Raw genomic sequence first — 24,129 nt, 5'->3', positions numbered from 1 at the left:
TTTTTGACTTAATTTATTTTCCTTCCAACAGCTTTATAAAGATATAATAAGTAAGTATAAAGATATAATAAGTAAGATAAATATATTTCCTTGTACATTATTAACATAAATGTCTTACATCCTAATTGATTGCACCTATTTAAACCAGTGTACAGGTGTAAACTGATGAAGGCACCAGTTAGCTAGCTGCCTATAGAGCAGAGGATACGAAATAGTATTTCACCCTGGGAGATTAGCTTGGTGTTTTGGACCATGAAATTACATGAGCTCGGAATGTTTTCTTACATTTTTCTTTATAAAATAGTAAACGAAGAAGTATTGGAGATGTTCCCTGAAAGGTATATAAGTATAAAGTTTGAAGGAGTACGGTGGCTTGAAAGAATCTTTCAGTTTAAATGTTAAATTTACACAGTTGTGATGGTACCAAGCACATTATTAGCTGAGTCAGGACTTGAAAATTACCTTGCTTGCTACAACTAAGAAGCATGTCCTGCCTTTAGAACAATCAGCTTTTAACAAATTTGGGCTTAAAAAATGTAGAAGTAATGAGGTTACTCTCAAGTGTTGTTTTGGAGATGACTTTTGAAGTGCACGGATGCTATATGGTCTGCCTGAGTTTTGCAGGCAGATAGCACTTGTTTCTCCCTTAGGAAAAAAAAAAAGGAAAATTAAAAATTCAGTTGAAGATACTTGGAATTTGGTATTCAATTGAGTATTTTTCAGGTCGTGTCCTTCTCATTTCCATACATAAATGAGGGATGAAGAATAATCTAAGCTTTAAGAAGAAAAGTTGGTGTATCCACAAGTTTGGCTGTGAAATGCTTGAGCTATAAAGCTATAGTAAGAAAACTGTCATGTCCTTTAACTAAAGTTACACGTAACAGAGGTGTTTTTCTTTATCAACAGACTGTTTCCACAACATAGCAAATTTGGCTCCTGTGACATAGATGGCAGAAGCTACACCATTAACAGCTACAGTTCAGTGCTAAGTTCTGACATACCTGCATGGCTCTCTCTTAATTTTTACCAGTTCATGAGCAGTAATTACTGAAGAGTGGAAGACTGATTTCCAGTTTCTGTTGGGACTGGTTTGCTTTCCTCCTCAAGTTAGTAAGTGTAAGCAAATTCAGTGTTGCATTGCCTTTCCCAGAGGAAAGGCAAAGCATTGTTCTGTTACAACAGAGGTGATTACAGCTAGCCCTGTTTTAAGCTGTCCAAACAGTTTTCTCTTTTCAACAGTAAGAGTTCATAGTATGTATGTATAGCTAAATTGGTTGCATGAAAACATGAAAGACAAAACTAAATGTAAGAATTGCAAAGTCAGTCATCTATGTTATAATTAATGCTAAGCTATCAGATCATACTGTGCTTGAAATGGCTTCTATGTGGGTCACTGAGAAGCTTGTGCCATTGTTTCAAAGTAGACCTGTTAGCAGCACGGTAATTTATTGAAAGTACGCTGCTTGAACTAAGAGGCTTCTGTTAATAATTATTGAAAGGAACTCATGACAAGTATTGCTGGCCTAGAGTTTTCTAACTATTCTCTTTAGAAACTCCTCAGAGGTAACATTTCTGGAAATAGTGCTAAAGGTAAACAGAGGTATGATTGACTTTATGTTTAACCGATCTTTTGGTGTGTTTGCTTTTAAAGTTAAACAGACTTGCTTGTTAACACTAGAATATTTCACTGTAGTTAAGGGTTATAGTTAATATCTAAGAGCTTTGGATAACTTTTTTGAACTCCTGCTTTCCTTTTATATAAACATAAGCAATGTAAAAATGAACATAAAATGTTTTGAGGGTGTAGTCTTTATGAGTGTGTGCACTGTGAATTAAATCGTATGTTATCACACTTCAATAAAAATATTTTTCAGTTTTGTATTTATACCTTCAAAATATGTTTTCAAAGGTAAACAGAGTAGCATTTGGCTAAACAATATTTTATTGTCTGGGAACAATAAATGTACAGCTTTTAAACTTAAAAAAAAAATTACTGATAACACTGGTTGACTACATGTCTATACAGACTCTGTTAGGAGACCGGTTTCCAATGTTTTTTTTCCTATGGTTTATAGTGACATCAGTTATACACATTTCTTTTAGTATTTTCTGAATGAGGAAGAGGTTTCTTACCACAACCCTTAAAGCCAGGGATAGGGGCATCCTTACTCCAAACTACTATTTCCATGAATTCCTGTTCAAGTCTAATTTCAGCCAAATGCAAGTAAAGTGATGCAGCATTACTCTCTTTTGTAGGTTGTGTAGTGTATAGCTGTTAAGTTATGCGATAGGATCATTAAGTTGGAAGGAACCTCTGGAGGTCCTGTTGCCTTCCAAGATAGAGCAGATTGCTTAGGACCCTTCTCAGATGAGTTTTGTCTGTCTCTAACCTGTTCCTGCAGTTAATCACTCTCCAGTAAGGAATTTCCCTTACTGCATCTTGCGATCATTTCCTCTTCTTACTGCGCATCTTTGATGAGAGTCTGGATCTGTGTTTCTTACCGTAACTACATCCTCCCTTGACTTCTTCTCTGCAATGTAGACAAACAATTTCTCCTTCACACTCCTTGGCATGTTGGATGTTCACATGCTGCAGCCCCCTAGCCGCCTTTGTGGCCCTCTGCAGAACTTCCCAGTTTATCTTTGTACAGGACTTGGGTGGACTTACTGTCATTTCCTTTTGTCTCTAACCTAGCAAGGAGCTTTGTTTAATTTATGACTGTAAGACTGCAAACATTCCATGCTGTTACATTAACATTAGTGTAGCATAAAATAAAGTCCGAGTTGAGTGGAAAAGCTGGAAGGGTTGCCATTGGTGTGGTAATCTGTGTGGCTGGGGTACCAGGACACTTTACAGTGCTCTGCTCTTCAGCCGAATATGGACAAGGAGGTGACCTGCACCTTCACTGGAGCTGCACTGGACCATATTGTAAACCACTAACTTGGGGTGTTCATGACAAGTGCTAGTGGTGCTGCGTTTGATTAATAGACCTTTACCCTCTCTACCCTGTTTATTTCTGCTTAGTGACGTTCCAGCTGTAACGGAAATGTACGGTTTTGGTTGTCAAGAGCATATCCTTGCAAGTTTGTCTAGTTAAATTTAATCTCATTTCTGTTGATCCTGTCCTCCAGGTAGTTTTCTTTCTTTAAGGTGTGTCTGTCCTCTTCCTTTGTACTTCTTAATTTCAGACCGGCATTTGTGTTAACTGCAGAAATGCAAAAAGTAATGAGTGATGTATGTTCCACCTTCAACCTTAGAGGAACTTGTTTTGATAATGTTCCTTTAAAAAATGAAAAATCTGCTGCCAATTTTCTTTAGCCAGCCTGTCTGTTTTACAGTTCCTCCACTATGCTATACTTTATCCAATTTAATTAAGAATGTCTCATGTGATACCAAATCAGATATTTTACTGAAGCTCAGACTGGTGAGACATAGTGTTTTCTATTCTTGAAAATCATTTCTTAGCAGGAAAGGGTGGTTCCTTAGTATATCAGAAGAGCCTACAACCAGCAAAAATGTGTCTTACTGCATTCTGTTTACCTCTGCGTCTTTAAGCATTGTTTTCTTCAAAATCATTCTAAGTTTTGTATGGTAGAAAGGCCAGACTCACAACTCAAATTTTACGGAAGAGGAGGCTTAATCGATGTGATATAACTTAGGCAGCCAGTACAAAGCAAGGAATAAACATGAATTTTCTCATGCCTGCCCATATGTAACATGGAAAAAACCCTATCTTTTATCTCTGTCTAGTTTATGATGATAATAAATTACCAAGACTTTTGATGTGTAACTTCTGATACTAATGAGCCTAAATCTCCCGCAGAATGGTAGAGGTGTGCGTATGCCAGACTGGCTGCAGCCAATCTTAGCTATTTTGGGTCTGTGTTATGAAGGCAGGCAAAAATAAGTATTATATCTACAAAAGGACTTGGAGGGAAATACTGGCTGTCTTCATACTTCTAGTGGCAATCTACTCTGCCTGTTATTTTTAATGAGGTATCTGTTTTTCAAGTAAATTACCGGAAGAACTTGGCAGCAAAATAGCCTTTTCCATAAAACAGAAATTTTAGACTTTCCAGTCTAATTTCATTAGGCCTTAAATTAATGCTTAATTTGGTAAATGTTATCTGTTTAAACGCTTCTGTGAAATACAGTTTTTTTGAGTAGTATCTTATTTGTGCAGTGTATGGAGCATTAGGACACAGTGAGTTGAATGTCTGCTGTCAGAACGGCTGTGTCACCAGTCGGCTTGTCAAACAGTGAAATATTTTGAAGGCTAGTTATGCCACTTGTTTTTGACAGTGGAGTTATATACCTTTTCTCCTTCATGACAGAGCCGAGAGCAAACGCTGTATAAAAGAGCAGGGCGAGGCTTCCAATACTCTGCTGTTTGGTATACCGACAATGTTTTTGACTTTTCAACAGCTGTGCATTTCAACTATTCAAACACTTCCTTTAGATTTGTCACCGGGGAACAGCACAGCCAACTGCTTTGTAACAGTTGTTTGAACATTGGGTGTTTTCAGGTGTTGTGGATTGATTGCCCTGTGGACCTAACTGAAGCTATTCTGATCTGTATCAGCTGAAGACACTGGAAAGTCTTGACTCCTCAAGGACTCGTTGCACTACTAATATTAAACAGATGGGGATTTTTCTTTTGCCATTTTTCAGTTAATCTGTGGCAACGCATTTATGGTCCTTAAGGAGTGAACTTGAAAATGGGTTTCATGACCAGGAGTGTGTATATATGTATATATATATATTTTTTTTTTTCCTAATGTGAGAGAAGCTGTTGCATAATGAATGTAAGGTTCACTGGTGTATATTTGAAGTGCAGACTTCCTTAGTATAATTTGTGTAATTAACATATTTTAGCTACTTGGATCTTGGTATTGTGTGATGATATTATGTCTAGGAAGAAAAAGCTGAATTCTCTTCTGACATAGCTCAAGTCTGGTGACTTAAGTGGATTGATGCCAAAAAATAAGAAGGGGCCAGTGAATACGCAAATAAATGTTTTGGGGAGTAGCATTTTGTTTCTTACTACAGAAAGGATGAATGATCATGCCTGTAAATGGGGAGGTGAGCAATGGAAAAAATTTTGATTCTTACTGAAGTACCGAGGGAAGAAGTCCAGAGAAGGCTTTCCTAGGAGATCAGCTTTAATAATTATACTAAAAATACATGTGGACAAAAGGAAGTAAATACAAATGTGCAAACATCTCAGCCTTTGAATATTAACATACTCTTGCTGTCTTACCTTTAATATGAGGTGTACTCCAGTTTCCGCAAGAACATGCAATGTTTTTGTTCTTGCTAATTGTTTTTCTAATACCAAGGTTTAATCCTGTAATAACAGATTAAAGCAGAGCGATATAGAGGGCATATGTTAAAGCATTACCTGAAGTATATAGTGATGAGAAACTGCCCCTCTCATCTCAAAACCTTATGGTTAATCAAATCATTTGGCCTGAGTGATAATGTTGCCCTACCTAAGCTGAAAGCTCTGATATTGTTTGAGTTATTGCAGCTCTGAACAGGACAACAGATGAGTTCCCTTCGTTTAGCAAGACAGGAGAGTCAAATGTTATTTCTGCCTCAAAAATGTGAAGTTGTCACAACCAGCAGCTCTGAATTGAGCAAAATGTGTTTCTTTGTTTCTGAGTACAGCAGCCTGGATGGACTGTTCTCAGTGTAGCTGTGCGAGTGGGGGTGATGCTTCCTCTTATTTTACTTGCTTTCCATTGTCTGCGCTTGATTATCATACTGTGTTGCCTCTGTGCCAAAACGTGACACCTCCAAATCCATCAATTCCCTTTCTGGAGGAAATGTCAACAGCTTATTTCAGGCTTTGATAATGTCTTCAAAGCATGGTGTCTGTGCCGGCTTTCTTCACAGTGTTCCCAGGAGGCGTTTTTGCTCTCGTGGTAGGGATTGACAGCAAGGTAATAGCTGAGTTTATAAAAGCCTACAGACAACTCTAATGTGTGTAGATGCGAACAGTTTGAATGTAAAAATGTGAGAACTTCTTTGTTCTGAGAGAATGTCTGAGTGTGGGCAAACCTTCCGTGTCCAACTTGTGTAGTTTCCATGTTTTGTTAGTTAACCTGGGTGATCTTTGATTATCCTTCTGTCAATGATTTTTTTTGGTTTGTTTTTGAAATTTACATTAGAATATGGGGAAGGTACTGGGATAGTGTTGTCCACTCATCCATGAAAGAGAGCAATCACTGCCTGTTGTGAGATATTGCATGGCAGCAGGTCCAGGCTTGGCCTTACAAGTGTCCAAGCCCTGACATTAGGTAATGAACTCCTTAATAACTGGATGAATGACATGTACATCACTGGCATAGTGTTGTATTCCTCCCAGAACGAAGCTAGATGTAAGCCTTGCTTTTTAGCAGCATAACTGTGTCTAGGAGTTGGCCAACATGCTGTTAAAATCTCATCTGTTTTGCATAACTGGATATACCAAGTGACTTGGAGGCCTGTGCGGTGGCTGGGGTAACTGACCACTACCACAGTGTAACGCATTTGAGGGACTTACTCATTTTGGTGCTGATTACATACCTATAGCCTAAAATTCCCAGCAGGTTTCTGACAGAGACATCATCAGGCTATGGTAAGTCAAAATCCATTAGACTTGTACAGTTTAACTGAGAGATCTGTGCTAGCCTGGTTTATTTTCATTGGAATCGGGTGAGTTATGCTCCCAAGAGCAGCTCGGCAGAGTAGGAGCAGCTGCGTAAGCTGGCATCCATCATCTCCTCAGCACAGGGAAGGGGATGTGTGGCACCTTCAGCATCTGGGTGAGCAGTGTCTAGATTTGTTACAACTGGCAATCTGAGTGAGATTGTCCTTGAGGATATTTGTCTTGTGGGCATTTGTATTGTGCAAAATTGCAAGATAGAGTTCACAGGGCAGCCGAGTGAGTGAGTGAGTGCCTTGGTCCTTTTTTGTGGATGAGGCATTGTGGTATGTCACGGTGGCCTGAGAGCAGATCCTGGGAAAAATAGTGGTGGACTGAATATTGTGATGGAGGTGGATAGTGGGCTAACACCTGTTAAGAAATAAAATGTTTAGTTTAGACTTTTATGGTAGAAAATTTTTTCTGATACCCACCTGGGAGGTTTTGACTCATGTAGGACTGCACCTTTCGGTGGGAAGACAGTCTGCTCACGGTTTTACTGTCTGTCCTCCTTTTATTAGTTACATGGGATGAATTTTCAGATCTTACTCTGGCTGAAAAGCATCAGTATTTTTAAACAAATACAGTTATTTAGAAATAATTTTAGGTATACATTGTAACCGTGTACATTGATAGAGAAATATATTCTAAAATTCTGATTTTGGGTATTGTCTCATGTAACAGTCCTGTTGTGGTTATTGTCAGCAGAGAAGTTTTGTAAGTAAGAAAAAAATTACACAAAAATTAAAAATCTGTATTTCATAAGGAAGGGTGCTTAGTAATATTTCATTCTGGAATATGAGCGTCCCCAACTTTGTAATAGCACTTCAAGAAGCACTACCTGGGCATATCTAATTTACTAGCCCATTGCCAAAGTGATGAGTTGAGGTCCACGTGAAGTGGCACACCTTAAAAACTTAGAGGAATGGTGCCTTTTAACTAAAATGCAAGGGGCAACCTACGGGCTATTACTTTATTTGGTCCTGCTGAATATGCTGCTAGTTTTTCTCTTAAGTAAACCATATTATTTTATCCTCAACCAGTCAGATCAAAACTGAAGGATTTGAGCCTCCTGTCTTCAAACAAAAGGGGTTTTTTTTGCCTTTGGATTTCCATGTGAATAGGATCACGTCCAAATCACGCAGTAAGCTATATTTAATGTAAACAAAAGTAATGCTGCCAAAAGTCTTGTATTCAACACAGATCAGAGTTGAATCGTTTTGTCTTCAAAAAATGGATGTAACCACGTACGTTTCAAGCAAGCTAAAAATGAAAGTAGTGATTTTCTGTTTGAAATTTAACAGTCTAGTCTGCAGAACATGTTGTGATATGCCTGCAGTGAAGGAAGTTCACTAGGCATCTCCACTACTTTAAATTATTTCACTTTAAAGCATGATCATCTGAGGTTTATCTAGCGCTCCATGGCAGGGTACAAGTGCAACAGAACTGAAGATACTCTGATGTAGACTTCTGACAATACACTAGTGGCTTGCCTGCAAGTTTGTGTTTTAAACAGAGAAGTTTTTCCAATCAGTCTTCAGTTTTCTGGTTTATTTTGCTTTGATTACAATCGTCAGTTTTTACTCTGTTGATTATTGGGCAGGAGCTGGGAGCTGTTTACTGCTTGGGTCCAAACAAAGGTTATTAAGCTCATGACTCCAGTAGATCCAACGTGAGCAGTTGTTGGCCTTATGTGGAGTTTAGGCTTGAAGGCTTGAAATCTTGTTTTTAACATTAATCTAAAATCCTCTGCCTCAAAAGTCAGTAATAAAATTCGTACTGATTTAAACAGGATCAGGTTTTCACTCTTAACTGTTATAATTCCCTCTGAGTGAAAAAGCCTAATGAGTTATTTTCACATCACCACTCGATTCTAAGCAGACTTTTTGTCTTCTGGTATTAATCAACATTTTTTTCTAATGTGAAAAATGTTTGTGATTTCATGTCTGTATTCAGAAAGTTGTTTTAAGCACTGTTTTCCTTCTTGCCTGAGATGTGTGAGCAGACCCATGGAGCACAGCAGATAGCCACCCACATTAGCAAAGCATAGCATGCCTGAGGCATTTTCTTAATTAACCTCTTGAGTCTGATACTGAAGATGCTGCAAGGATGCATTTTTCATTAGAGTCACAATATTTAGACAATGAGCATTGAGGGGTTAACTGCTCACATCTCTGTGAACACTTTTGTTTATGAACAGATATATTTGTTAGTTTTGTGCTAAATGTAGAGAAAGAAGGGTCTAGTTTTGCAAAATTCTGTGTGCCATATTTGTGTATAGGTCTTTATGCTATGGTTATCCCTAATCTGCCTATCGGCTGGGAGCGAAAAAATTAATCCAATATTGCACATGTATATAATCTCTTTATATTCTCCTTCGTGGAGATGTATTACAGTAGTACTGATTAAGTAAGGGTTTTGTCTTATTTTTGTTTCTTCTGTATGTGGAGTATTTTCATTAGCACAGGTAGGCATCCACCAATATATATCAATATATATCATATATCTGTATATCATACATATCATATTATACCATGTATAAGAGGTTTAGTTTCTTGTAGGTTCCATATCAAAGAACAAAAATGTTTTGTAGGAGTAGCTTTCAAAGCCAAGGTATAGTAGTTCTTTGGTTTGTATCTTCATGTTAAAAATTCCCATATCCAATAACCTCATTATGTTAGACATTTATTAAAAATAAAGAGGTTATGGTAATTTTATTTTTATTGATCAGTTTACAAGTTAATCATGACAGGTCATACATGCAGTTTTAGAAAAATAATTCTGGATGATCTTTAAAGATATACACTGCATATGAAATCTTATTTTCTATACATAATCAAAGCTGGTATATCTGAAATTTTTATAGGTCAATAGAAAGATTTTTCAGAAGGCTGTCTATAGTGTTACATGCTATAAACTTTCAACAAAGATTTAGTATTGATGGGGAAGTAGCTATTGAATGTTGACTGGCTGAACAGTTACCTACTGTTCTTGTACGTGAACATGCAAAATTGTGTTCTTAAGTATACCCATTTTCTCATAGCATATAAAGGCACTTCAAAAGATACTAATTATTGTAGGGAACAAATGAAGACTAAGCAGTGATAAAGTAGTGTCCTTGTCTGAATCGCTGGGATTAACATTAAGTTACCACTTCAAAGGTTTAATTACTGAAAGGGGGAAGGAATGGAGGTCACAGGGAAAAAAAGAACTGGCTAAAATGTGCCTCAGTTTCCCTTAAAATAACATGAAATATTTTGTGCATTACTTTTTCAGAGGAATAAAGCTGGGTTATCACTACAGCTCAATGCCCACGAACTAGTTCAGGATAATATGGACTTTTAAATAAAATCTCTGAGGAAAGCGCTATAAATTCAGTCTGAAAAGCTTGTGGGATCTTCCTGAATGGAAGTGCTAGGGAGAGGATTGTTACGACCACTGAAGTTGTTTGGTCTGTTTGCAGGTTTGCTAATCATAAAGTTTTGAACTCTGTCATGAGTTATGTTATTTCACAAAGTTTTGTTCAAAACAGTTGAGTTATTTCCAAGAGCAAAGCAAGAAAGAAGTGTCTGTCAAAGAAAAAGAAACCCAGACAACTTTTGTCTGAGGAACCCTTGAAGCAAAGACTCGATAATTGCTGTCAGTGTGGTCACCATGCCAGAGATGTGTTGTTCCCTGTTCTTTTAAAGATATGCCCGCAATAAGCCCATTTGTGATGCTGAAATATCTCTCTCAGGAGAGATTTCCTCAAACTTTGTCAGTTAAATCCTGTAAGGATGCTGTCTCTTACTGTCCCTATCAGGTCCCAGTTGCCACCGCCTCATTGGTGTAACTGCTGTTTCTGGTGCTTGAGTTTGGGCAGCAGAACTGAAGCCAAATTCCTGCATCTGGAGCTGTCAGATGTGTTTCCGCATTACCTGTCCCACAACACAACACAGTGGAGAAATTTCCTGACTTCATTCCCATGGGGACAAGGGCCAAACTGGCAGGAGAAGGGTGTGAAGAAGCAGGTTGGAGAAGGATGAAAGTAGAGGAGGGAGGAAGGGCCTGTGATTCAGGGCACAGGGAGTTCAAGGAATATGCGTGAACCAGTGGGGATGACGGGTTGAGGGAAGCAGCAATGTATGTGGCAAGGCAGTATGAGTGTGGAGGGTGCTATCTGGAAAGAAGTAGTAGGATAGGACAAGGAACTGGGAAGTAGTTAGAGAAAAAAGGGAAAAAAAACCCACCCTGACATGGTAGGTAGGTCTAATTTAGGAGGTCAGGGCTGTCAGACCGGGATAAGGAATGATGCCAAGGACAGGGCGATAGTCCTATGTGAGTTGAAGGGGGAAACAACTGATGGTAACACTGACACAGTACATACATGCAAGAGGCTGAATTAGCAGTTTGCAGGTTGCTTTAATGCTTTAAATTTTCATTTTGTGTGGTGTTATTTGAACTTGGCTCTTGCCTTGCAGGTTTGTTTATGTGCAGGAATATCATTCTTCAAAAAAAAACAACCCAAGAGAAACCCCAACCCTGGCTTAGATTTTGGTTTATCTGAAGATGCGGGGCTGAAATCTGCAGCAATTTGGGAACTGATTGGCAGCTGAATGAGTCAGGGACTGAGTGACAGCTGAATGAGGCACCCTTGCTGCGAGCGTGGGGATGAGGGGGCAGGCAGCGCTAGTTGGAGGGCGAAGAGCAGTGAGGAACTGTGACAGATATGTCCTTCTCACCCCCCTCTGCTGCTGCGGGTCTGTTAGAGTCCTTCTTTTCCCATGGAGGAGGCTTTTTTTTTTTCTTTTTTCTTTTTTTTTTTTCAGTCAAGGTTGTTAAAGTTGAATGCAGCCCAGTACCAGCAGAATGGTAATGTGACCCCGTGCAGTGTGTGGCACTGGATATCAGCTCTTCGGGACAGCCGGAAACTCTAGAAGGGGCAGGAGAGAAAGCAGGTGTATAGAGTTCCCCATTACCAGCCATTACAGCCTGCTAATGGATAAGTTATTCCTGTCCTGGTGCAAACATGTTGACTGTTTTTTTGTGTTTTTTTTTTTTTTTTGTGTGTGTGTGTGCGTGGTTTGCTAATGAGCAGATCTATAAAAATACTTCTAGAACAAAAAGACTCCCAGTGTAGCTCTCATGAGGAATGTCTATTTAAAAAAAAAAAAAAAAAAAAAGGAAGGCTTTTTTAAACATTTTAATCCTTATTTTTTTTTTTCAAATAAAATTCCAGATGGTTATTATGAGAAACTTTAATGAGAATTTAAGTTTCCAGTAGAATCAAATTGGTTTTATGGGAAGCATCGTGGCAATCGAGTTATCAAAGCTGTACAGAAAATGTATGTACATTTTTTAGGATAACAAGTGTATCCTTTTGCATTCAGTGAACATTGCAGGAGTAAGTAATTTTCTAGTGTCAGTCAAAATAACAAACTCTATCAAACTCAAAGCTCTTAAATAATTAAAATGATACATTTTGGACAAGCTTTTTGGGAATGTGGCAAATCATCATTACATAGACTGTAAAAGGACAGTATGTGTTTCAATGAAAATATGCTTAAAGACAGGTGAATCTTAAACTGAAAATAAGCACTTATATATGAACTACAAGTTTATATATAAAAAGGTTGTCGATTGGTTGCAGTTTAGACTCAATTGAATCCAGTACCAAAATATCCAGTTTGCAATTGACAGGTGGAAAGAAATAGCTTGACTAGCCTGTAGGAGAGCAGTAAATGAAAAATACCGTGATGTTTCCTTGGCAGGCAGGGGCTCTGTGCGATTAGGGATGCTCCAGCAATAGACCACAAGTACCTGGCAAGGCAGAAGAGAAGTATTTGCGAATTTATAATGCACGCACTTCTCCTGCACTCTCACAGATCTATTTTAAATAATTCCCTATGAATATGGAAGGCGACGCATCCCTTTGGACCCACCAAAGCTGCCAAGCTGCGAGACGGGAGGAGGCCCTTTCCTCTCGGCAGCTGTGAGCATCTCCCTGGTCGAGCAGGGCTCTCACGGGTGCGTGGTGGAAGACGAGAGCTCGCGTCCCAGCCTTGGGCTGAGCGCAACTCCCCAGCTGCTCCGTTTCACCCCCCTGCACCGTGCCACAGCCCGCCGCGGGCAAACCCCCCCAGCAGCAAAAGCAGCGGGGCTCTGCGATTCCTCCCCAAAGGACAGTGCGGAAACCCACTCTTGCTCCAAGCCCAGGCAACACCCGAAGCCCTGCAAGCGCATAGGCGGTGGGCTTTGGACGTTTCCACAGAGCAAAGCTCGGAGCATCCTTGGTCTCTTTCTTCTGTCACACCCCACCTCCTGAGGACAGCTCTGCTTCACACCCAGCCCGAGCGGCCTCCAGAAGCTCACGCATGGAAAGCTCAGCTCTGCATCACCGGGATGTGCATCTCGCAGAGGGAAAGATGCAAAAGAGCCAAAGATATGTGTGATCTGAAAGGCTCGTTTAATGGAGAGACTCTTTTTTTTTTTTCCTTCTATTTCCCACTCTCTTCTTTCCCCGTGTCACCTACGTCAGAGCCAGAAAGAAAAGGAGCCTCTGTCCTTTCAAGAAATGAATTCTCTCTTTGTCTGTTCCATAATTTTGCAACTGAGAAAGATTCCGCTGTTTCTCTGGTAACTTTTTCTCTTCGATCTCTTGACTGAATGATAATGAGACAGTTCGGTTAACGGAATCAAATCATAAACTAAGTCTGATATTAACACCTTTGCTTTTGAAGAAGCAAAATATGAGAAATTTTGCAATAAGGTTTTTTGAACGGAGCTCAATAGAGGGCTGTAAGATGTGAATTGACTTGAAGACACAGATTTAAACTTCTTTGTTATTCTTTTGTAGCCCTTACTCTTCAACGAGTGGAGTGGAAAAAAAGGTTAAAGAACAAATGGAGAATTTATTTGGGAATTACCATCATAAGTTTCCGACTCCGTGACCAGAGGTTTGAAAAGAGCTTAGACCAGAGCTTAGAGAAAGAAAGTGTCAGCTAGAGGGAAAACAAACGAACAAAAAGAAAGTGGGATGACACAGCTGAAAGCCGGAGAGGAGCAGAAATAAGAAACAGAGGAGGAGGCCATTTACACTTAACAAGTCATATTGAAGGAAAATATGGTCAAGGGGTTAACAGTGTCACCAGGGCCAGGAGCAAGTGCTGAGCAGGACACCAGGTTTGGGCCTTGCTTGAGGAGAGGGAGTGTGAGAAGGTGGTTTGCTGTTTGGTTGGTCTTGTGGTGCTGCGTACAAACAAGCTTTTGCAGGTGTGCTCAGGTCTGGCAGTACAGCTATTCATTCTGAATGAAAGAAATGGCAAACCAAAGGATTAACAAGATGTATACTAATCTTTTCTTCTTTCTATTCTTCTTGCTCCTAAAAAAAATCCCCAAACAATCCAACATAAAACACCCCCACCATTCTACTAAAACTTTGAGCCAACTTCTTATAACAAGACTGTAACCGTATTACTGTATTACTGCTCTCTGTAACAGCTGAAGTAGCAGTAAAATCCTGAAACACTTTGACAGAATGAGTGTCTCCTCTTTAATTTTTAACATTTTCTCTTTCTGAAAGCCTTTTAGTATTTAGCTTTTTACTGATATTCTGCCGCTAGTCCTGCACTTAAAACACTTAACCAAAGCACATGACATACTTAAATTATAAGTTCTGGTGCTCTAAAACTGCTGTGCATAATGAGCTTTATGTGCTTCATAAAAATGCACGCTAATTTAAAAGAAGTGTTTAGACCAATGACTATAGGAAAAGTTAGGAAAGTTAGAAGGCTTTGCTACTTGAGTGCTTCCCTTTTGCACATAGGCAGAAATCACAAAGTCTATCAAAGATGTGGAACAGAACCAAACACAACAGAACTAGATGATTAAAATGAAAGGATGATACCTTTGTATTTATTCTGCAATTTTTATTTTGTATACACATTGAGAGAAGCAACCTTAGAAATATTGCTCCAGTAAAACATAAGAAATAAAAGAAATAGGGCAAAATAAATAAATAAGGCAAAACAACAGAAAAGGTAAAAAATGGATATTGCAAGTGCTTCAGAACAGATGTATTTCAATACAAGACAAAATAAGCAACATGAAAAAATACATTTTTTAAAATTGGAACAAATTTGTATGAGAAAGATTTCAAGGAAGGCTTCAATGAACAGAAAAAGGTTTTGCAGAAACTATGTCAAGAAAATGAACTAGAAGACATGGGATGCTTCCTTTTTTTGGAATGAGTGTGCCAAATGTAAGTGCATCCTCTTTACTCTGACAGGAGAAAACTCTGCTGAGGCGCTTCTGGAGGTTTGACTAACTGGAGACCCTGCTCTTAGGAGTCTTCCTCTCTTTTAAGGACTTGACCCCTAAGTGGATTTTTAAAGGTATTTCTAAATTTGGGACAGATACACTAGTTGCAAAACCAGACAAATAAGAGGCGCCTTCGGACATTTTTCTAGAATAGCATTTTCTAACTGGAATGCATTAGATTGGCCATTAGTAAAAACAAAATGAAGTCTGCAGGCATCCTAACATACAGCACTTAAAAGTCAGTGCTGTAGGTTACATCCAACGGACAGATCGGGTGCTGCGTCGAGTTCTTGGGGAGGACTGTGCATGTATCCATAAATTTGTGAGTTCTCAGAAAAAAACTCTGAAAACAGGTTGTCATGTCTGCTGTCAGTGAAGGACAAAGAGACAGGGAGGGATGCATTAGTACGGTTTGGATGGCACATTTGTATGTTCCATACTTAGGGCAGACGGTGGTATTACATTTGCCTGTGTTAAACCGTCAGTTTCTGAAAGTATTTACTTGTGTTATGTGATTAGTTATTTACTAATGTAAATTCTTGTGTGTTTGGACATGCCTTGTGCAAATTAAGGTCAAGCTGTTTTATCTAGGTGAATATTTGTAAATATTTAGCATTGTTAATTTAAAGATTTTTCTCTGCTGGAACATGCAGCGGGCAAATTGAGGCCTGGCTGGTTGACTGCCTTGGCGAAAAGGGGTGCTTGCTCTGTGTGGGTAATGAGCACCAAGGACTTTGATTTTAGAGTCTTGTGCCTTGCTGCTTTTATAGATGGAAGGTGATGGAAAACTGCAGTGGTGTCTGGTCTCTTCTGAGCTTGAGGTAAAGGGGAAAAATGGGCAAAGAACAGCGAGAAAGCACTGTTTGGAGACACCTTTTTCTGTTACATATTTGCCAGGAATGCTCACCCTCAGTTGCGTGGCTGTGCACTGCTTTTGTGCATAATTTTCCTGTCTCCTCAGTAGCCTTTACTTAGGGCAAAATCCTGCTGTTTGGTCTCTGAAAATGCTGTGTAAAGTTTACTGTCTGGAGCATGTCTGCATCAGCATGCTGATGCTGTCTGTCTGGTCAGTGCTCACACATGTGTCAAGAGTTGTGCTCGTTCTCTGCCCTGCCCTTTCCCACCGTCGGGGAAGGTGCCGGTGCCCACCCTCCGTCGCCAGCATGAGCGGAGCACCTTGTGCAGGGACGGTGTGGGCACGAGATGCTGTCTGTCACACAGGTTGCCGATCAAATGCGCTTCCCACTCGGTGGGCTCGTTAGCAGCCCTGGACTTGACAGGGAAATGTGGGGGTGTTTGTTACGCAGGTGTTTCTGAATGTCTCGGCGTGATTGTTTGTTGTCCCCTACAGCATCCTCCTTGATTTTCCATACTCTAATATAAACTCCCTTCAGCATTAGAAACCTTCCGCTCTTGTTCTGTATCGCTATCTCCTGCCAGTATACAAGCAGAATAACTAATTCAGCATCAGGTGTGACTTTCCAAAGGACTCTAACAGTGGTCGTGGTGGTGGGAAGCATCTCAAAAGGCAGCCAGAGTTTTAAGCCCTTTTTTTGAGCAAAGGCTCATGAATTCATCAGCATCTTCCTTAGCATTTATGAGAGTGTAAGAGGTAGAGTCTGTGGATTTAATTACTTTCAGGAGGAAGGTTTCATGATGGATGCCTGAACGAAAAGAAACAATGTGTTTTTTATTTTGTTTTTAATAAAAAGAGGCTTCACTACCTGCACCACTTTTCTTTCAAGAGACAGACTAACATCCTACTGAGGCAGACATTGCTGTATGTCTTGCTTTGTCCTTAAATTCAGTTAACATTGATTATGGATATGATTCGGCCTGCACTGCTGCGTACAATACAAAAGAGAAAATTAAAAAATATCCAACTAGAAAAACCTCACTGGAGCTAAAAAGCAATGAGCGGTGTGGAAGATAAGAATGCCTGGTGACTAAATATACAGTAATGTATGTCAAAATGTAGTACTGCATGTACCGATTTTAAAAGAACAATTTCTTTTTGATTGAAAAAATACAATTAAATCAGGTCTCTCCTGAATGTTCTGGCTGTCATTTTCTTCAGCCAGTAGAAACCTGCCTTTCTGGTTTATGAAGCCACGGTGCTAACATGTAAAGCAAGATGTTATGACTCATTCGAACAATTCTTTGTTCTCTCTTGAAAGCGTTGCTGATGATATTTTCAAATATACTTGGGTTTACCCCTAAGAATGCAAGCCTCTAGCAAGTCTGAGCTTAATGCAAGACAGATTATGTAATTTTTGCAATGCCATATGATGTGACTGTAATCCTGTTAACATCTTTTGTTAACATTTTTGATAGTTTCAGTTTGCGGGTTTGCTGAGTTTTGCCATAATTTTATCAGGTGAAATAAGATGCCTTTTCTTAGTCTGCAAAACTTTCTTCTGATGCCGTAAAAATGTATTTCAGGACTGAGAAGTAGATACTTAGGGATTCATCAGCAAAACTTTTTCTTAACTCCACCTGAAGAGGCAATTTACTTGCATGAAACCCTGAAATCACATGGTTTAAAATGAGAGCTTTAATGGAAAATGAGGTTGCAGTGGTTTCAGCAAGGGTCAGTGTTTTACCTGAAGGGTGCTCCTCGGTGCTGGGAAAATCTGGGGTTAGGAAAGGTGAGGTTAGAGGGGTGCGAGGATACCTGCTGGCTCTGCTCTCATCCTGGCAGTACCCTTGCAAAGCGCTGCCTTGTGTACCTACGGGCATTGCTGAGGGATGTGAGAGGGACTGGCAAGAAGGAATACGGAGACTACTGCACACAGTCTTGTTTTGGCTGAGGAGAGCCAAAGTCTTAGGCATCTTGCTGCTGTAGAGGTGGAGAAACCCCAGCCATTGTAAATTGGGTGGTTTTGCTCAGCCTTTCCCCACAGCTGGACCTGCAACGACAGACGTGTTAACTAAGCTGTGTCAAGAGAAGAAATTAATGGGCATTTGTGTTTTCTCTTAGCCTAGCAATGTAAGTAAAAAGCAGTTAAAAAGCTTTTTATGCATTGTTACCATTTATCTCTGAAAGGAAAGCAGTCTTTAATTTCAGCCAAACCGTGTGTGAAACGTGCGTTTTTCTTAGGGATAACATGCTAGCTTTAGCCTCCACGGGAGGAAAGCTGACTCAAAGACCATTTATGTAGACCACATTGCAATCCTTAGCTGACCGAAGAAGACGACTTCTAGCCAAGAAGGCTAGCTGAATCCTAAACTGGCACAGAGTTATGTAAGTTAAAGTCCTATAAGACTTAAGCTTCTTTGTTATGTTATTATCGTTGATTACTCCCAGGAACGTGTAGTATTATGGTAAGATGCCTGAATGGAAAACTGACAGCTCCATCTTTGCCGCTGGATTACTATTTCTTAGTTCTGCTAATAAAACTAACTGACACTATGAATAACGTTATTGGTCAGACAAAGAGCGGAAAGCTCATTGAAAGCAAACAGATTTGAGCTTTGCTGATCCCAGGAGCTCAGCTGTGCCTTCAGTGGGCCCCGCTCCATGTCCCCTGTAAGCCAGGGTGCAGGCAGCCCTTTTTATGCCTTCTGCAACGGTTTACTAGCCATGTTTTGGTTAGCTGTGTCAAAACCCTGTGGCTCTGAGCAGCTGATGGTGGAGCTCCTTCTGTCTATATAACATTCTTACAACATTTAGTACCCAGTTGGAAGTGTCGCCATCATTTATCCATGCGGCTAATTTGGAGTCAGGGCTGCTCGTTTATTTTGAGCTTTTCCCATGTCTGTTTCTGGAGATGCCTGTCCAGTCCTAGGTTCCCAAGACATTGTTGTACTGTTTAAGTGCTAATGGACACAGTTCTAATGGTGTAGGTAGTTTGCCCTATATGAGGTATGATGAGATAACTATGTGCTTTTTAGCGGGACATCTCTCTTGCTTCTTTGAATAACAACGGATTTAAAGATAAAACGTGGCAGGACAATTACCGCTTCAGGGTTGAATCCCTGCTGTCTAATAATTTAACCTGTATTTTTTAATATTTTTTTTAAAGGTGTGGGTTTTTTTGTTTTCTTTCTGTCTTTTTGCTGTAGTGCTCCTGATGGTGACTCCATACCTAAGAGATTCTTGTCTCGCATCATTCTTACAACCCAAGCTCAGATTCTTGTTGAGGAATCTGAGGATAAAATCACTGTATTGCTCTGCTTTATCCAAAATGCTAAAATGAGATTTAGTGCATTTCTGCTTACCTTAATCATGTTTTCCCCCAAATTGTTATCTTTTTGGTGGCTGATCATTAAGTCTCACTGTACATGCTGAGGGAATGTGTCATTTCAGTTCCTTAGTGTCAGCAACCTGTACGATGACTTTAGACTGTTAAACACTGAGAACCTTTCAAGAACATCTCCTGGTTTAAGCACATGTATAGTAAATCTGGTGAGTGGCATGGATACACAATTCCCAGCCTACCAGAGATGTTCACCTTGTCATGGCTTGCTTAGAGTGTGCGTGGCCGTCTGAAATTGTTGTATTGGCCCTGCCCATGTGACTAGGTGCAAACCCTGACCAAATGCACCTGCTGAAAAAAACCACAGATGCGTCTTCACTGTCGTTATGTGATTGATACTTCACCAGCAAAGCGAACTTAAGTGATTTTTTAGTCAACGTTATTTGCCATTTTAATTTTGAAATTATTGGTTCGTAGCCTAAAAAGTGAGTTAGCACAAACAACATCCCACAGCTTCCTCCTCCTGTTTCTTTTCTCTCCAGTGATTTTACTACAGCCTGGCAGTTTATACAATATGAAGCAGTTAACCAAAACCTAATTATGAGTTATGTCCATATTTTCTTGTGGAATTTAGGACCATAATAGTCAAAGGCTCTAATTGATTCTGAGGGGGGATCATTCTGTGTAATTATTCTCAGTCTTCCTGGTCTGTTTGTTGTTGGCTGCCAGGCGAACCGACAAATAAGAGGCATTCAGGTGGAAGTGAGCTTTTTGTAATGCATTCTCAACAGTACGATGTTGTTTGCAATATTGTCCCAGCATTGTTTGCAAATACTGGCGTAGACCCTTAATGAAGTAGCATTCAAGAAAACAACAGGATTATTTCAATTCAGGGTGTTGGATGGTTCCCACTTCTACCATGAAAAGTATTTTAAAAGAAAACAAATAAAACCTAAACTTCTTTACAAAGAGTAGTAACAGAGCAGCTAATGATGTGTAATTTAGATTTTAAGGGCAAAGTTTTGCCTCCTGATCTTTATTGTCAGAGTTTGAGTGACAGGCCCATGCTGAGCAGAAGAGTATGATTTTTGAATTACCATAAATCATGGGGATTAGAATTTTAATCAGAGAACAGAAATTTTCTACAAATATGCTAGGTTCACTAGCATCGTGCTTATGCAAGTACACTTGAGAGGTGTTTTTTTTGTTTGTTTTGTATTTTGTAACTGTTGACCTGTCAGCTACTTAATGGTATTTACAGAATGATTGATTAAACATGTATGAGGATAAAATATTTTCTTCTGTCCAGCTGAATTTTTTGTTAAAAGCACTGGGAACTGCCTCTTTTTTTTTTTTTTTTTTTCTTAACAAAGCTAACTGAATGCATGAATGCCACTGCACATAGCTGACAAAGGCAGAGCATCTTTGTGAATAGGCTCTGTAAATTCTTTCCCACAGAAGTCAACGAAAGGGTCGGTTGTCCTGGGCTACGTATTTCGTCACTTAAACCTAGTGGAGATAGATTACTTTGGACTGCGCTACTGTGACCGAAGTCATCAAACGGTGAGTAAAAGCATGGCAGATTGGATTTTCCATATGTAAAATTTACCCTGTTTGTGCCATTTGCCTGTGGAGCATTAGGTGGTCATAATTTCACTAACTTTCACCATTTCCTGGCTCAGGTTTCCAGTAATAATTTATTTGTGTTCCTTTATGTTAAAGTCTTGGGATAGCCTTTAATGTCTTAGATAGGAACAGAATCAAATGCAAAATGTTGTTGAAAACTAAATGAAGGAAGTATGAGTAGTACAAAATTATAGTATGAAAGTAGAATTAATATTTTTCCCTTTTAATACCGTGCCCTGAGGCCAGTGCTTGGTGTACTATGCTGTCTGCTTCCCTTGGCCCTGTGGTGTCTGGGAAGTGGCGTCCCTGAGCGTGTCACAGACTGCCTCACTTGGGCCGCTTGCTGAACGCCTGTTTCGGAGCCTATGGTGTGGTTGGCGTGGTGGCTGCCCGTCCACCCCAGGAGTCAGGGTGTTGGCAAAGACATTTTTGCTCCACCTGAGCCATCTCTGTGTCCTTGAGCCTGTGCTCTCTTGAGACTTCTTGGCAGGGGCTCACCAGACCTCTGAGAGCTTTTTCCACCAGGAGATTACAGTCCTAAATAGGCAAGAAAATCGAAACTAAGGCTGAGATGTTCCAGCCAAAGCAGGCAGTGGCTGGGGGCAGCACTGTCTGTAGTACCTCCCCCCCCGGCCCCAAATAGCCTGTGCAGGGTTATTGCAGTCAGAGGTGAGGAGCAGGGGATGCTCAGCAGGTGGTCTTCATATTACCTGAATTTTATAAAGGGAATAATGCCTGGCCTGTGGTTAAATTACGTCAAGCAGTTACGCTTTTCAAGTCACTGTTCTGTGCTGAGAGTGTACTGCACAAGACCCTGGCCTAAAGAGATGTCATGTGTCATCTAAAAATAATAGTAAGTTATTGAACTAGCTAAATATTTGCCAATTTCTTCTGTTTATAGCAGAATTTGAACATGTAGAGGCTGAAGTCAGAACAGTATTGGCAGAAGATCATTGGTTGCTGATGAGAGCTACAGACTGCTGTACTCAGTATATCTTTAATTCTGTGCCGTAGTCTAGACATGTATGAGTTCAGTTGCTTGATAAGCTTCTAACCAAGTTTCATTCCTTGGAGATGAAAGTCAGATTCAGCTGTGAACTAAAGGTAGACTGTTAAAAATAGTATTTTTGATTTCCTGAGGAAATTGAGGTGTGAGTGTATTTTTTTGCTCTCAAAAGTGTTTAGCTTTTTCCTGTAGAGGCAAATAAAATAGAAATGGCTATTACTGAGAACATTTCCAGAGGCATACACACCATGTATTTAATGATGTATATGGCATTATGAAAGTAAGAGAAGATTACATCTGTTCTGTGAAGGGCTTAACACATAAAGGCATATATAAGGAAGCATCCTCCTAACAGCCTAGATGGTTTGATGGTATGATACCAGTGCATTTTGTATTATGGCAGCGTGCATGAGCTGTACGTAGGCCATAACCCCATTAACTCATCTTTTCCAAACAAAAATACAGCCTTTTTGCCCTTTTCCCTTGCGTGACGCTCTAGTGGTGTAAATTTAATGTTGGCCTTTATCTTTATTCCTTGGCCAGCCCAAGGTCAGGAAGCCACCGTGCTTCTCGATTTTCTCCCATGGGATTAGGAAGGCGTTCATCCCACTTCCCGGTGTTTGCCTGCTCTTTGCACCAACACCGGTCGTGCCGTGGGGATACAGTTTGCACTGTCACGGACATGGTGCTCCAGCCTCTCTCTGCATGGAGCTCTACTGGCCCATGTTTCTTGCCTGGCTTCTGCGCTGGTGGGCAAGCATTCCCGTTCCCTGTGTGTCTCCCCCCGCCTGCGGGTTTTCTTTGCAGGGAAATCCCAGGTGTGTGGGAGAGCAGTGCACGAATCAGCTCTGTCCGGACATGCCGCTGGGAAGCAGCCAGGAGGTAAAACAAGGAGGGACCACAACAACGGTGGGCCACGTTGAGGAGTGCACCTGCCCTACCGTGTAGGTGCTGCCACAGTGACCGAACCCAGCGTTTCTGCTGCAGGCTTTGCACCTGGGCTGTGTCATAGCAAAATATTGTGAAAATGCCTGTTGCTGTTGTTGGTCTGCGTATTGCGTAATTAAAAGTTCATTGTTTTATCTGGAAAGTTCATGAATGAGTAAACCTGTGCTACTGTGTTCAGTTTTATGTGTTTTTATGACAATTGCTGCTAGCTTGCTATTTTTAGTGAAATCTTGCAAGTTCTTAAGAATGGCCAGTATAAGGGGAAAGCTGCCATGCAACAAACAACACCTTGTGCTTTAGCTGTAAACACACACTCAGTTATGTGCTGAATATGGCCAGAACTCTCTGGGCTGTTGTGGGAATTAGTCCTGTAAAGGCTGGCAAGAAGCCTAGATTTGAATTTTGGATTGGCTGTGTTTTGGATTGGCCACAGTAGATTTCCTAAGGGAAGGGGAAAAAGGTTACCTTGCTAATTAGTTTTGAAACCATGCTCCTGAGTTAGTCTCAGATGGAAAAATGTGTTTGGAGGTTTGTCTGCCTATTAATACATTGCTTGTGGTGGGGGATATTCTAGTATTCCTCTGTCAATTTTTTTGTCATACTATATATTTAACTGAATAATGAATAAAGCAGGGTGGACAAAACTGTATTTTAGAGAACATAACCCAGTCATGAAAGAAATATTTTTTATTAAGGGTTTGAAATAACCTGTTTAGTTATTTTCCCCATTACTTTTGCATGCCTCAGCACTTCCAGGTGGTCTTTTAAGTGCTGTGTTGGTGTGCTACCTCTTATGTGGGTGGTATAATAATTATTTTAGTAGTACCAGTAGGGCTCTAATCAGTGAACAGAGTTTCACTGTGCTGTGCAGCACACGAGCGCATAACATTAAAACAGTCTCTTCGTGAACAGCTAACAAACTAATTAGCAAGTGAGAGAGAATAGCTGGATGCAGCAAACAGATTGACAGAACTTGATGACGCTGGGAAGACCATCAACAGTAGGGTAAAGTATAAATTGGATGACGCTGTCTCTAAGGGAGTAATTGGGTCGTATTACACAAATTTCTCTTGATTGACATTCCAGGTTCCCCTGAACTCTCCATGTTAGAAGAACAGTATTTAATCTGCAAAATCAAATTCTTGAAGGTTAGGGGTTGCCAGAACACTTTCTCCATGGAGTATGTAAGCTTTATCTATCTTGTTCTCTGAACAAGGTAGGACTCCTTAGGGAAAATAAAAAGTACCTTTTAATAATTTTTTAAAATACAAAATGTAATAATTAATTAATGATCTGGTAATAGAAAACTACGCCAGAATAAGCAGATGGGTTGAACTAACGCTATAGGTTGTCAGTGGTGTTT

General features: G+C 40.1%; 1 protein-coding gene across 3 annotated transcripts in view; it reads left to right on the top strand.

The window, feature by feature from the left end:
• Positions 1-24,129, top strand: part of EPB41L4A (erythrocyte membrane protein band 4.1 like 4A) — a 132,577-nt gene that overhangs the window by 32,227 nt on the left and 76,221 nt on the right. For all 3 annotated transcript variants that reach the window (XM_074570353.1, XM_074570350.1, XM_074570352.1), the window contains one exon: positions 20,645-20,749. In XM_074570353.1, the coding sequence (XP_074426454.1) occupies positions 20,645-20,749 (105 nt within the window). The remainder of the gene's footprint in view (positions 1-20,644; positions 20,750-24,129) is intronic.

Source organism: Larus michahellis, chromosome Z (genome assembly GCF_964199755.1).
Source record: "Larus michahellis chromosome Z, bLarMic1.1, whole genome shotgun sequence".
NCBI lineage: Eukaryota > Metazoa > Chordata > Aves > Charadriiformes > Laridae > Larus > Larus michahellis.
This window is presented reverse-complemented; position numbering and strand designations above follow the sequence as displayed.